A 16,389-nucleotide genomic window follows, 5' to 3' on the forward strand; every position below is an offset into this window, starting at 1 on the left:
ACCCAACCATTGACCTGAATCTCCAACATAGAGTTACGCAACTTTGTTCTCCATGATTGGTTCTGAAACAGGGTTCAAAGCAAATAGTTGTGTTGCTGGAACAGAGGAGTTTATTCCCCTCGGGTCAGTGTTAAGGTGAGCAGAATTGACAAGCTGGCTCTGAGAGCCATCCTTCTCTTTGTCATCCAATTGCTTTGTTTGCTGGATTGTGAACGTTTGAATTGGAATGGGATTCAAATGAGTGTGTCTGGATTGGAAGGTTTGATTTATTGCAACACTGATTTCTTCCCAAATCCTCTGGATCATCAAAGACACGTGGGTTGTCGATGCGTGCCCTCATCAACGCGTCTGATCCTCAAAGATTGGATCCATCACCGCAGAAACCCTCGCTGTCATTTCTAATGTATTCACTTCAGCTTCTCTCTAGCGTCGCCGCTGTCTGGTGGCGCCATCACACCCCCCCTCAATTATCTTTAATTATTATATAGACGACACATTTTTGTCTTAAGCTTCAGAGGCTGAACCTCAGCTCTTCGACCCCTGGCTATGATTTCACGAGGCTTCATGAAACGGTAGTTTAAGAGGTCAATAGGTGCTGAATAATAAGGTGACGTGGTTTACAGCCAAATATTTCAGAAAGCCATCTAGTTGCCACTGTATCATGAAATCTCATCAGCTGTATCATGAAACGTCATCAGCTGTTTCATTAAACCTCGCAAGCTGTTTCATGAAATCTAATCAGCTGTTTTATGAAAGTTAACCAGCTTTTTCATAAAACCTCGTCAGCTGTTTCATGAAACTTCACCAGCTGTATCATAAACCTCGTCAGCTGTTTCATGAAACCTCATCAGCTGTTTCATGAAATCTAATCAGCTGTTTCATGAAACTTCACCAGCTGTTTCATAAAACCTCGTCAGCTGTTTCATGAAACCTCATCAGCTGCTTCATGAAATCTAATCAACTGTTTCATGAAACTTCACCAGCTGTTTCATAAAACCTTGTCAGCTGTTTCATGAAATCTAATCAGCTGTTTCATGAAACTTCACCAGCTGTTTCATAAAACCTCATCAGCTGTTTCATGAAACCTCATCAGCTGTTTCATGAAATCTAATCAGCTGTTTCATGAAACTTCACCAGATGTTTCATAAAACCTTGTCAGCTGTTTCATAAAACCTTGTCAGCTGTTTCATGAAACCTCATCAGCTGTTTCAAGAAACCTCACCAGCTGTGTCATAAAACCTCATCAGCTATTTCATGAAACCTCACCAGCTGTTTCATGAAACCTCACTATCCTATCACTTGCGAACACATTCGCTTATTCAGAGTCAATTGATACATTCACTGGTTTTGACTCAAACCTGCAACCTTTACCAAAAATATATTTTATTTTAAAAAGTAAAGAAGCGCCATAAAAAAATATTATTTTCATTGCTACAAAATTGCCCATTTATCTTTTGATATGACAACGTTTTATCCTGAATCTGGAAAGACACCAAACAGATTACCACGTCAAAAAAATAACCATCTAATCTTTAACAAATCCCAGATTGACGTTTGATTTTGCGCTTAAAAGGAACCATTAGTTCAAGGTGTGAAACATTAGTGAAGGCCTTGCATTCATTGCTTTTATCCACCAAAAAGCTGCTCACATCCGCTCGCCAATTTCCTTCACATTTTCTTTTTATACACTGATGTCTTTGTTACTGAGGCTAACACACACACACACACACACTTCCTGCAGCTGAAAAATCATCTTGTCTCTCACTGTCGTCGCTGCCATCTTTAATGTTTTTGCCAGCAACTATTAAACAACTGGATACCTTTCAACCGTTCTTGGCTCTCGTGTAAGATTTTTGTCTTAGCTGTCCTTCTTCGTGATCACTCATCCGTCACGCTGCTCTCATGAAACAGTCACATTTTCAAACCTGCACGATTGTCGACACAAAAGACTCTTGTCTTGTGTTCATGTCTTATTAACTTGTATGAACTGGTTCAGTCCAGTGGATGGTCTCACTGGTGTGTAGTCGACCTCAGTCCTCAGACGACAGTAAACAGTGTTGGGAAAGTTCACTTTCTATTTCAATTTTTCCAAAGTTCAGTTCACCAGTTTTAAAATGAGCTAGTTCAGTTCATAGTTATTAATGGAAATCATCAATAGTTCAGCACTCCAAAAATGAACTAGTTGGGTTCATAGTTCATCATTTAATTATTTTTTTTAAGTTATGTGCTCCAAAAAGGAACTTGTTCGGTTCATTTTTCATAATTTTAGGTTTTAAATAGTTCTTCGCTCCAAAAATGAACTAGTTAAGATCATAGTTATTATTCGAAAATATTTATAGTTCAGCACTCCAAAATGAATTTGTTCAGTTGATTGTTCATAATTTTAGGCTTTAAATAGTTCAGCACTCCAAAAATGAACAAGTGAGTTCATAGTTCATAATTTTACATGTTATAAAGTTCAGCAATCCAAAAATGAACTAGTTGAGTTAATAATTTGAATTAAAAAAAAGTTATGTGCTCCACAAATGAACTAGTTTGGTTCATTGCTATACATTTAGGTTCTGCACCTCAAAAATGAAATAATTATGTTCATAGTTCACAATATACATTTTTTAAAAGTTCTGTCCCCAACAAAAAGAACTAGTTGAGTTCATAATTTGAAAAATGTTCTATAGCTCAGCGCTCCAGAAACAATCCAGTAGATTTTCTTGTGTATGTTGCTACAACCTTTCCTTTTTCAAAATGATTGCCACTTAATTATTATATCTCTTTTAATATTAAAAAAACACTTCAACATTCATTGTTAGTATTGTAAAAAAAAAAAAGACTATAATTTTATCTGCTGTTGTAGAATACAGTATAGAATAAAATAAATGAAAGAAATATCTATGCAAATAAGCGACACTTACATTAAAGTGAGCATATAAAAATATAATAATTAATTGTTGCTTCACTTGCTGCTCTTTTTTTGGATGACATAAGTGATTTTGAGCCACTGGTGGCTGCTGTTGCTAGATATGGTGTTTTTACATTATTACCTGTTTACAGTGTCTCAGTTCAGGTTCATCCGAAATATGAACTATTGTTTAATGAACTAGTTTTGGCGCAATACTGGTGATAAACATGTTTACAAATAATAATAATAATAATACCTGGGAAAGATTAGCGGCTCACGGTTATGAACGTCTTCATGTGTTTGAGCAGCTATTTCATATTACAGCTCATCTGTTTAGTCATTTTGAAGCAATGTTGGGACGAGCTGGGACTGGCTCCACCTCATGCTGCCAAGCTGCTTATTTCCAGCCACGGTGTGATTATCAGCCAATATTATTGACGTATGATGTATTTTGTTTATATTTTTAGCCACGGTTTTGAGCATTAGGATGATCACGGTGCAGACTTGTTTGCACAAGCAGGTGCAGAAAGATGGAGGAAGTCAGTCGAGCTACAAACGTGGCAAGACGCTGGCGTTGAAGAATCGGTGACGCACTTGTATTACACACCTCCTCCATTACTTTCAGCTGATTAAAATGTGCCTGACGGGACACATGATTTTCTTCCATTAACTCAAGTAGTCCATCTCTTGCTGCCTGTAATTCTAATGGAGTGAGTTCGCCCACACTTCCACCTTCTTCTCCTGACACCAGTCACCGGGGCGGCTGCCAGTTCGTCATGTTCAGTGAGAAAAATGAATGAAAAAGAAAATACATGTAATAATTATTGACTATGGTATGAAAGTGGATCAGTGCCAACAGAAAATTGAATCGTTTAATTTAACATTTAGAATTTTTTTCAAGCATTAAATGATATATATTTGTAAATAATTGAATTCTATACTTTCTATGGTGAAAGGTTGAATTTATATTTATTGAAGACACATTGAAATGAATACTTTTTTTTTCTTTTTTTTATGAATTCATTTTATTTTACCCATTAAGTTTCATTTTCTTATTCCAATAATTCAAAATGTATGTAAATATTTAAATTCATTTAAAAAAAATGAAATGTTTAAAATAAGTTTCAACATTTAAAATGTTAAATTTAATGTATTAAATATTCTGGTGGCACTGATATACTTCCATACTACTTATCTATGTGCTAACATGCTGCTAAGAAATACTTCTTGATGTTTATAAAATTGCCAATATGTTGCTAATAGACGTATAAATCAAATATTTTTTATTAATGGATGGCTTTTACAACCTACGTCACACAATTAACTTATTTGTTGATTGAAGTGTTTTCAAACCTACCTTGGATTCTCTATTGTACTCATCAGTATGTGTCTGTTTGTACAGATCTAATCTTGTTCCACTCTGATTGGTCAAGCATTGAGGTTTGTCAATTCGTGTCATCAATCCCATAAGTCTCAACCTCCAAGGGACTCGTTGTATAAACAAAGTGGGCGTGATTACAGCTGGCTGGAGGAGGAGTGAAGCCATTATTAAGTCATAATTGAGTCCGCTCTCGTAACCTCTCGTTCGCTGAGATTTCAGACGGGGGAGAACTTTATAAAGTAATACGTTTAAAACATGGTCATGATGAGAGACTTACTGCATCTTGGAGAAGAACGTTTGAAACATGTGAGTGAGTCAGGAGTTAAAATATTAGTTGCCCTTTAAAAGAATCATGTAAGACGGGACGTTTCATATTTTAACCGTGGACTTGAATAATGGAAAAAAGAAAGGTGAGTAAGATGACACATCTGGGTGATCCTGGCCAAGTGAAACATTGTCCGACGCTTTCTTTTCTCTTCTTTTCCCTCCCTCATCCCCTCTCCTCTCCACGCCTCTGGGTTATGAATTCATCTGAAGATAAAACAGATATATCATGCTGTCATAGGGGCAGGGGAGGGAGGTTGTCGGTGGAATGCTCTGGCACACAGAGCAGGGACGGGATCTGAGCACGAACGATACGCCTCCTCCAACATTCTCAGCTTCAGCCTGCTTTGCCCTCTTTGGCTCTGTCTGCTCTTTCTGATCCGAAAAATGGCCCCACAGCAGGAACCTTTTTTTTTTTTTCACCTGCCTGTATTACCTGTACCAGGATATTAATATCCTACCACAATAACACAGTGTGAGCCGAGCAAGAATTACACCTCAGCAGGCAGGAGCTTTTCTTTCGGATGCTTTTGAACGGCGTCCAGCTCTGGTCCTGACAATCAGTGAGGAGGCAAATTGAAGAACACGTTCTTTATACAAAAAAAAAGACTAGATTCTCTCATTTTTATGCCAAAACACTTTCCAAACATGCAGATTTTTTTTCTTCCAGAAGTGAAATACATTTTGCAAACCTTGTTTACAACAAGAGGATTTGGGATTAGAGCCAGGAAGTCGTATTTAAACTCAACTGTAAGTATGAAAAGAATATTCTGTTTATTTAGAAACAAAATAACGAATAAGCAGCCAGGAGAACTAATAAGAATTGTTCGTCTTTCTGCTTCTTTTCCATCTTGTTTGGTCGGATAAAAAAATGCTTGATTACAATTTAAAATTGTTTGGTTACAGTAGAAAATGATTTGATTACAGTAAAACATTTATTTATTCATTTTATTATAGTTGAGAATTGTTTGATTACAGTTGAAATTTAATTACAGTTGAAGATTTTGGTATGATGATAGTTGAACATTGATTTATTACATTTTAAAAACTTTGTTTACAGTTGAAAATGGTTTGATAACAGTTAAAAAGAAAGTTCGAATCCAGTCAAACAATGGTTTGATTTCAGTAAAACGTAAATTGTTGGATTATAGTTGAAAATTGTATGATTCCAGAAAAAAAAAGAAAAGGGTTAAACATTATCGTTTGGTTTCAGGTCAAAAATGGTTTGATTTCAATTGAAAATTATTGGATTACAGTTAATACAGTTAAAAATTGTGTATTAATTGAAGTGGACAATTGTAAAAAAAATTGTAAATATGCTGTTAAACGTCAAGATGGTATTAAAGGGATTGAAATATAAATAACTATATATTTTTTTAAATTATTTTTAGATTGACATTAATGTTCTTTTACTGATAATTACACCTAAACCACAGAGAGAGGATATTTCTTCCTGTCAGGGAGGCGAAGAGGAGAGTGAAGGGAGGAGAGCTACTGTCTAGATAAGAAATATATTATAAGAGGAAAAAACTGGTTCGCGACGCCAGACTAGGTTGGTTAGGTACATCGACGTGGTTGAATCAAGCTAGAAATGGGGGTGAAAAAGGTAAAACCCTGACTTCAAAACCCAAAAGACAAGGAAGAATTTGTGAACAGGAAGATCCTGCAGTAACAGTCATCCTACCTCTGACGCTTCTTGGCTGAAGAAGGGACTCAACAGCTAACCCTTAGTGTAAATACTGGACCTTTTCAATCAAAGCAATTCAGTTTTAGTCCTTTCATTTAGAACCTTTTATCGAAAACACTACAGTTACAGTCACACTCTGGAGCATCTTTTTGTGTTCAAGAGTTCCAACTCAAAGAATCCATGGCCGCCGCGGGGATTTAGGTGTCAATGAAATGACACAGACACTCACATCTGCTATTTCTGTTAGCGAAACCATTAAATATGCTGAATATTTCCATCCCTCTTCCCATCTTTCATTCCCCTTCATTTTCCCTAAATCCGTCCGTTGACGGAGAAACGGAGACTTAGAGAGGGATGTCTGAAGACACAGCAGGACAAAAATAGACAGCAAATTGCCGGTCCTTCTCGGAGAAACCCTACCACGCTGCATGAACTCAAAATAACACACACTGGCAAACCCTTGTGGTCTCACGTCCAACTGTTAAATTGACTATTCTACTTCTGTTTCACTTGAGCGACGCCAACACAATAAATGAGAGAATGTCCACCGGAGGCAACTATTTTAACTTTTGAATAATTGCTTGCTTGACCCATGACATGTATTTAAGCCCTGATAGGATATTCATAAAAATTGTTATTCTGTAGTTTAAAGTTGACTTCAGCCATGCGTCAAACAAGCACTGGTCACAGTCTTGGTTTTTGGGAGATTTCTAAAGAAACTGTTTGTCTTCAGACACTCATTAAAGTAGCTTAACGGTGCTTCAAAATGACCTTTTCAAAAAAAAAAACGAGGATAAAAATATGAGTTTCCTTTTTTTCCCGCTTCCCTCTTTCAGTCGATCAATAGCTTCACCTTTGTTAAAGTTAAGGCATTCATCACGGTAAGATCGAAGGCTATAAACCTGCACAATAAGAAGAAGGAAAAAAAAAGAAAAAAGCACTCTTAAAAATCAACATCTTACTCACCTTCAGCGAGTCAAAACAGGCAATGACTCGGCCATTTTCCACTTGACAGCTCTTGGCAGGGTGGGCGAACTTGCACTCACTGTCGGGCCGCGAACACGTCCCTCTCTGGAATTCCCGACAAACCTCCAATGTCAGCCACTTTGTGTCCCGCATCGGTGTCACATTCACTGCCATTTTGGACGAAGCAGGTGACGGTGATTACGGGTAATGGATATCCCGCTGTCGGAATTAAGTGTGTCTCTGCGAGCTTCTGCTGATAGAGGGGCCGAGGATGGAGAGGGATCAGTAAATGACATGGGAAAGACGTCTTGCAGGGTTGATGCAAGACTTGTGCCTGACTGGTCTCCTAGCACCTAAGATCCATCCTCATGTACCGTCTCCCAGGGGAAAGTGTTTAACCAAATCGGTCCATGATGGCTCTGGAATAAAAAAAATAAAAAAAGAGGGGATGGCGTTGGAGGGGGCAAAATAATCTGAAGTCTTCTTACAAGGACTGTTAGGAACGTTAAGCATTGGGCTCCATTTCCAGAAAGTGGGCGGTTATCTCTGTATCGATGATACTCGGAAAGTTTGAGGGGTCGTCACTGGCGTGGCTTTGAGGTCCTGGCGGTCCCACAGGTTTCTGCTTCGCTTGACATGGAGAAGCACCGGGATGGCTTCTGGTGAGCCGAACAGCCACGGGGATCTGAGAAAGAAGGCACGTCTTTCTGTGGAGAGAGCGGGAGAAGGACGTCAGAAGAAGAAGGTCACTTGCGCAAACATCTGGAGAGGAAACTGACAATTTAATTAAACAGAATCCAAATCAGATCTGGTTTAAAGTCACACATTTTACTTGTAACAGGAAAGAATAACACAGAGTTTACATGCTGTGTGTGAATCCTGAGATGTTCCGTTACTGTCGCAGTTTCACAAGCCGTTAATTAATATAATAATTATTAATTATTGAAAGTTTCCAACAAAAAACATGATGGGTTATTATCCTCACATCGGAGGTTCACTACTTCATTCCCATTCCTGGCACGAATATATCTCTATATTCTCTAAATAAATCATGAATGACTTTCTCACACATGCAGTGTTGAAAACACATCAGCAGAGATACAATGATACAGTGATATAATATTATATGTGGTTAAGTACATTTGGTGAACATACTCATAGCTCAGGACAATACAGTTGATCTACACACGTGTTTGCCTCGTACTTGAAACTAATTAAGATTCCGGAAAGTAGATTTGCATCGTCTGACAAGATGATACTTTTGTGTCATTATATGCACCAATTAAGTGTTGCATTGACCTTCATGTGATCTTTAAATAGCTTTGATTCTTCCTGTTGCCTCGATGTTTATGTATTCATGTCAGATTCACAGCTCATCGTTCTAATATGTAATCGTTTCATCAGCTCACTAAGCATAAAAAGTGAAGGACGATTAGGTTATTCTGAATTCTCTTTATGTTTAGAAAAGCTCTGATATTGTATCTCAGGTTAAAAAACACTCAAATCACTCCCTCTACGATGCCTCATAATGCACTGCAACAATCTTTAATCTTGAAGAAACATGGTAGGAAAATTGAAAATATTGATTTAGAAACATTTTAGCTCTGTTGCAGACACTGACATACAGTAATATATAATAATATCGTACTGACATTATTGTTACGCTTCGCTAATCATTACGTAGCAAAAGCATAACAATTAGCATTGAGGCTAACACATCGCTATGGAAATATCTCCCATGAATGAATAAAAAAGTCATTATTATATAAAAAAAAAAGTGAAACAAATCTAATAATATGGAAACAATGTGTGTGATCATTGACCGATATATAAAACGTTTTTTGGAATAATAGAATTCTCAAACCAATAAAGTTTTAATTTTTGTTGAAAATATTATTATTTAAAAATACTACTAGTATTAAATAATAATGCACAAATTAGGAGAATTGTGTATGTTTTTGCTAAATATTTCGAACATTTTCATGAAAAGAATAAACATATAAAATATATAATCCATCATCTTTAAAAATCTTAAAAAAAAAATGCTACACATCCTCAAAAAAAGGATCAAACTGATTCAATATTCATTTTTCATCCTCGGACGCGTCATTGAAATGTGAACTCTATCTACTGAATATCAAATGCATTTAACAGAAGCATTTTCTCTGCAGAGGACAGCAGTTGATCTCCGATGGAGTTAGCTGCTCTTGGTTTCTGTTTTTATGGATTCTCTTGAAACAACTCGTGTAGAGTAAACAGCTCTTTCATCTCCCTAATTCCACATACAAGCTAAACCCTCCGTGAAAACCCCCCAAAGCCCCAGTGCTCCAGCTGAGTGCACTTACACCTGCGAGTGGTTTCCTTTTCACCAGCTGACATATTTGGCTTGTTTGTGAATTGAATCTCCTGGAACAAGTGTTGTCATAGCAACACAAGCAACATCGTAGCAGCTGGATTGAGCCTTGACATACGCTTGTTCCACATTTGTTTCAAATACCACTCAATATATCGCAGTTCAATAAAACAATTTATGTGATTACATTTTTCTCATCTCAACCATGAATGTAATTATTGTAAGATATGGTCTTTTAAATTCCCCACAATGTGAAAACACTTTATTTTTTCTAGTGAAAACTGAAGTGTGTCCGGCCCAGAGAAAAGGTTTTGTCAAGACTAGTTCACTTCCCGTTTTCTCTACAAGATTTTTTTCATCTTGATTCCACTCAAGACATGAGAATAACAGCCAAGCGTTCCCAGCTACTTCACCAAAAAAAATCAAGCATGTTTTTATTCGTCTTAAACAGAGAATTAATAGAAGGAAATGGTTGAAGTTCACCACTAAGATTTTGCTCTCTTAATTTTTTTACACTTACATCCCACTTGTTTTTTTACCTTGTAAAACTAAAGCAGTGAAGATCTATTTATGAGGTTTAAACCAATTTATTTTCAACATTTGTATCTACAATTTCTTTTAAATGAGTGGATCAAGGAAATGGTGTATCTTTACAAGATTGCAGATAAATGTATTCGTGTAATGAAATCAATTACAGAGATTTCTTTTAAAACAATTATTTTTACACTCAACTACCTTAATGCAATCAACCATAATATATTTAATTATGGCTTTACCTACTTGAGATATATTTAGCAAAACACAAAAAATTATTTTAACAATGGAGTCATGCATACGATGCCTCACTGATCACATTTTATTGTCGCAAACAATCACATTGTTGACTGAGTCAACTTTTAAAACTAATCTTAGAGTCAACTATATCAGTAAACAAGATAAAATGTCAAAAAAAAAGTTTCCTTTTTAAAACAACCTTACATGGAGAATATTCTTAGAAGCTATTCGACTATCTGGGAAAAGTAATGAAACAAACTATACTCGGCAGCTCTGAACTTTGCTACGCTTCAAGATTAAACAGAATACGCTTCACTACCAGTGACCGCCGGAGAAAAAAAAAAGAGCAAACAGCTGCAGAAAGGCTTCAAATTAGATTAGACAAACCGTTCCAAGCGTCCCAAAGCAATGTCATGCCGGTTTCCTCTGAGGACTTGTGTTTTCTCTGAGCGTTCATGTAATAAGATAAAGCCGGGAAGAAACAGATTCGACACAATGGAATGAGATTAATGAACGACTTTAATAAACAAGTTGCGTAACCGACTCCTGCGGGACTTCTGAGGACGGCGCATCAAAACCCTCATCAAACAACTCATTTAAAAAAAAAGGAGGGATGATTGACGCCTGGAGAGGAAGCCCGACGCCAAAACGCAGAATTGAAAATAAAAAAAAAAGGTAGAATGTGAGAAACGAGCACGGCCGTGAGAAATATTTAAATAAAGGAGTCATCAATAAACATCTTAGCATGTGTGAATAATGCATGTGGCCATTTCCCACAGCCAGAGGCAGGAGATATTATTACACCATGAGATCAACTTGGTAATAAGCTGAGCAGAACAGAGAATTCATGTACTTCGGTGAAGGAAAAATGGTATTTTTATACTGCAGTTCATTTAACAGTTGTTGACTTAAAAGTTGTTCAAAGGTTCATGGATCAGCTTCATCTCTAGCTAACCTTCCTGCATTTATTTTTCCATTGATTTTCTCATTTTTTATACAAATTGTATGTTTATTAAAGCAGCGCAGCCTTTCTTTATTCTTCAATAGACTTATTTCCCGTGTGGGTACTTTTTTTTAACGCCGCGGTTCATGTTTTAATTTGTGCTATTGGAGTTTTTTACATAAAATAAGTGTTTGTTTGTTTATGAAAATCTGCAATTCCGCAGGTCGAGTGGGAAGCCTGGACTTCCCCAGAGATCTCCTTCTTACTGGGGAATAATTCCACATTACGAGAAACAACAAGAAAAATAATCTAGTGTGTGCTGGCTCTGCTCCGGGGCTTCCTCCCGGTTGGACATGTCACTAGGGACGTCGATTTAATTTAATTTCAATTAAGGGGCAAATTATATACAGTAAAGAGCCATAAAGCAAAATAAATAAATGCAAGTAACAAGGACAAAATGAAAAAAAACAACAAAAAAAACAATTGATGAACACATGTTGGAAGTAAGAAGAGTGTAAATATATCTTGACAGAATTTTTCTATATTATTTAATTTATTAACCATTTTAATATCAACATAAATCATAATGTAACTGTGGTCAAAACAGTTAACAATTATAGAAAATATCCTCTTTAAAAACATTGATTCGAATGGATGAAAAAGAGAAGTTCAAAAGGATTCATACATTTAAGCAAATTATATTTAGAATACAGCTATTTAAAAGAAATACAAACATAAAAAAAACACTTAAACTATAATCAGTTGTATAATTACTCAGATATCATGGCTGTACTTATGCAGTCTGGACCTGACGAACCAACGAAAGGTTCCTAGAAAACATCCTAAGAGGTCACTCAGGTACTACCCGGGGATCCTTCCCAGAATTTACTACCGGTCCTCAAGATCCTTTACCATGAATTATCAACCCTATTATCTATTGTAGTAAACCTATAACAACTATACCATATTCTGTTGCTTTATTAATTGCTTCTCGCTGGTTGTGAACAAAGGGTCGGCGAGCAGTGGAAAGATGGACCCTAAAAACGTGCTGGATCAGAAGTCCATTAAAAAACCCATAAATAATTCAGATCATACCTTCAGAACATTCTTATAAAATCTTGCAAACAGTCAAATAAGCTTCACACACACTTTTTGGCAGAGGTTATGCTTCTAGAAATTCTGGCCATAAAAAAAAAGTTGGTACCGACAACGGTGACAAGAAACTAAATCCGGATGATGAATATTGCAGCCATCACATGTGCGTCACTCTCTTTAGACCCGGTGCTCAGCCTATCAGGACGCATCACTGGAGACCCATATCAACGTGTGATCTGGCGCAGAAGTCCGTCCAAAATTTGGCACCTGAGCCGGCGGAGCGATCGACACGGCACGCATGGTCTCACATAGTGCAAGACACCGTGGACGATTTCATCTGGCGCCACGAGAGCGAAGAAAGAGCGTCTACCCCCGGAGAGCCTGGAGACTAGTGCCCCGATGTGACCAAACAACAGATGCACACTTGTTAATGGATTAGATCTATCAACAAAACAGCCACTCTCCAAATGTGTTCCGTCTCTGAAACAATGTGATGCCATACAAGCTACTGTTGTGATCCACGCACAGTGGAAAATGAAGTGCATGCGACGGGACTTCCTTCCTTCGTCGCTCAGCCACGTGGAATTGCAATTGAGTTTTATCGAGAGGCCTCAGTTAACACAAGCCATATTCCTGCCTCACTTAGGCGAGCAATACTTACAGCCAAAGAATGAGGAAGTGAACATGTAGCCCGAGATGAGAGCCATTTCTTCGCCCTCGAATGGCTCCCAGAAGAAAAATAGAAGTCGACGACCGATCCCGCTGCCAGTGTGCGCTTTTATCCGTCTGACCTTTTGGGAACAACAGACAGAAATAGTCGAAAAAAAATATTCGAGGGGTCAAAAAAAAAAAACGGTTCTAAATATAATTGCCGACGATAGACTTTATGACTTCGGATACAAAATAGCCATCTTGGTCTCGCGGTCAACATTTTCCCCCGGGCAGTGGTTTCAACTCTGCCAACATTCCCACTCCTGGCATCCAATGGAAACTTAAGAGCTTCACCTAATAGCTTGTTTTCCTTTTTCCCTTCAAGAAGAATTCAATTTGTGCGCTGCTTCAATTTTGATTTAAGTTACAAAGAAAGAAAATGGGATTATTCTTAATGTTCTTGTCGCTACCACCTAGAAAAGCTTTTATTACGGCGTCACACAAATAACACAAATAAGCACTCATGCAGCTCGTTTCCACTCCTAATGGGATTTTCATCAAATGTCATTGACCTTCATTTAAAGCTCATTCCTGATCGTCGCTCCTCTGAGAGCGTTCTTCGTGGCATGCTGCGAACGCTGCTGCATTCAAGGGGCGTCGGAACAACAACACAACCTTGCACCACAACATTTTAAGATGGGATTTGTGTGCTTTATGAAGAGTTCTGTGCAGGTTTTTTTTTTTTAGTTTGCAAATTGTCCTGAACACAACAGCTGTGGAAGACAAACATGTCTTTATCAAAAACAGATGCTTATCTATCAACATTCGTGTTTTTGAAGTCTGTTGATACGTTTGCTTAAAAACAAACACATAACCTTCCGGTTGAATAGTTTCGGTAACAGATGAGGGAAATAAAGCTTTCTTTTATCGAAATCTGTCTAATTAGTTCTAGTTTTGCACCGCATTATTTCCTCTTTAGTTCGCTTTTTACCATTTCATCAAGAAAGAATTCACTATATAAATATAAACAGACAATACGGGGTTCAAAAAAAGTTGGTCTGGACCCACAAAATCCACATTTGTTAATTAAACACCATGATAAAGAACAGAATGCACTTCTAATAATTAAGTTTTGAGCATTTTAAACTAATAATCTGTGGGTTTCACTTTAATTTTGACATTCAAAAAAGACCCAAATCCACTTAGAGTACAGTAGATATTACAATTTAAAAATGGTTGTCATAAATTTTTGCCTTTTATCACTTCTTTGGCTCAAAGGATTTTTCTATCAAGTAGGAAGGAAGATGGTCTTCACTCACTTGAAATGGAATGTGATGTGTAATTTACCGCCAACAGTCTTCAAATAAAAGAAAAGATTGAGATAAATTGTTGAATAGTGAACAATAATGGTTTATTCAATTCAAACTGCTTAACTAGGGCTATGAATGGGATTAGATTTTGATTATCTTCGGTAGTTCTGTCAAAATAAATTCAAGATTTTAGGGAAACGTAAGGAATCCAGAGTGATACAGAGCTTTGGGATAAACCTCCAAAAAGTGTGTTTTTTCTTCTCTTTTCTTGCCATAAACCAACCAAATTTTCTATTTCTGTAAATAAGATAAGAGCTCCTTGGCAGAGATTGGAGCAGCTTTTAAAGAAAAACAACTTTTCTAAAAACAATAATGGTTGCAGGAGCAGGATGTGCAGTAGAAGCCTGACCCTCTGCACCCCCTGCGTCCTTGCTGGAGAACAGAATCTGTTCTCGCCGCGACCTTGCAGCACATCATGGTGGAGCTGCACCATAAGGTGTTGTGTGAGCGAGGAACGAGAGGGGGTCGAGCGGGGGGGGAAGGGGGTCAGAAGGAGGCGGATTCAACGGACAGTTTCTATTAAAAGATGAGCCACGTTCATGAGCCTGTTGATGCCACATGATACTTGTGCATCCCAACAGAAGGCAGGCAGATTTCGGGGATGATTTAGGGCGGAAAGAAAGGAGGGAGACGCTGAAGTATTCGTGTAAAGAGAGAGAAAACGGGAACAGGTGGGGATCAGAGGAAGATAAACGAAGGGAGATGAGAAATGTCAAGATGGTATCACACCAAGGTGCCGCCGGTGCTTTCAAGAAAACTCCCATTGTTTCTGATGCACTCTTAAATCCCCTCTTACCTGCTCGCACCCACAGCTGCCAGACCAGCGTCTCCGGCTGCCAGGACGGGGGTCGGCTCAGGTCATATCAGGATGATCGCCGTGACGCAGAGTAACTTGAAGAGTCCAGCATCTGCTCCTTCATTCTGCCCAGATCCTTCACTGTTACGTACCCGTCGACGACGGCTCATTGTCTATGAGCTCCTTTTTTAAAAATGTTTGAGAAAATGAAGCCGGCTGCATTTTTTAAAGTGTTTGTGACGAGCGTTGCCGTGTCATCGCTGCGAGAAGGTCACTGGTTCAGCACCAGCTTGAGGCAAGGCCAGGTTTGACGCACACCTCGTTCTCCTCTGAGTGGAGCGTGTTTGTTCTCCTTTGCTTCCTCCAGGCACTCCGGTTTCCTCCCACAGTCTTATAACTCGGACATGTTTTCCTGCTTTTAAAACTTTACCGTGTCACAGTCAAAGGTAGTGCGGATGATCTTCAAAATGAAGTGAGCAAGATGAATTTTGACTTCAAAAGTCCCACATATGTTCATAACATACAAAAACAACATGTTTCTCAAGGTGCTGTTTACATTTAACTTTTTACACGACACTACGAATTCAAAAGTTTGACTTTTGTTGTGTTACAACATTGAGTTTACAAGAGCTTTAAGGGAGATTTTATCAATTTACTGAACTAAAATCAGTAAGAATTGTAACACTACCCGAAAGTCTACAAGGACAAGCTAACGTCTCTACTTTTTAGCCAAATTCAAACCTTGATATTCTCCCAGGAGAACAAGGAGAGCCTTCTGCTGAGAGAAAAGTCTGGACCTCTTTGCTCTGGCTGCTGCCCCCATGACCTGACCTCAGAAAAATGGCAGTAGATGACTGAATGGATGAAAAAGTTCATATAAAGGTAAAAAATATATACTTGTCTATCTGCTTCTTATCTCCATTGAACAGGATGCAGGTTGAGATTAGCTATGCCAACTGTGTACGGAAACTAAACTTTGACTTGTACTTAGCAGTTCTGCTTCACAATTTCGAGTTAGCAATTAATGCTTAGAGACATGCTAACATATCAGAAAACACATTACTCTAATAAACCTTTCCATTATCTGAGCAGCATATTTGTGGTAGAGACATATTGTTGTCTGGACTTAAGTGATATGTTCATAATTATGTGT

General features: G+C 37.9%; 1 protein-coding gene across 6 annotated transcripts in view; it reads right to left on the reverse strand.

The window, feature by feature from the left end:
• The window catches only part of LOC148075645 (muscleblind-like protein 1), an 83,242-nt gene that overhangs the window by 52,310 nt on the left and 14,543 nt on the right, over nucleotides 1-16,389 (reverse strand). For all 6 annotated transcript variants that reach the window (XM_087796251.1, XM_087796248.1, XM_087796253.1 and 3 more), the window contains exon 2: nucleotides 7,255-7,961. In XM_087796251.1, coding sequence (XP_087652377.1) covers nucleotides 7,255-7,428 — 174 coding nt within the window. In that variant the 5' untranslated portion in view covers nucleotides 7,429-7,961. The remainder of the gene's footprint in view (nucleotides 1-7,254; nucleotides 7,962-16,389) is intronic.

The sequence above is a fragment of the Callionymus lyra genome, chromosome 7, assembly GCF_982586985.1.
Source record: "Callionymus lyra chromosome 7, fCalLyr1.hap1.1, whole genome shotgun sequence".
Classification (NCBI taxonomy): Eukaryota; Metazoa; Chordata; class Actinopteri; order Syngnathiformes; family Callionymidae; genus Callionymus; species Callionymus lyra.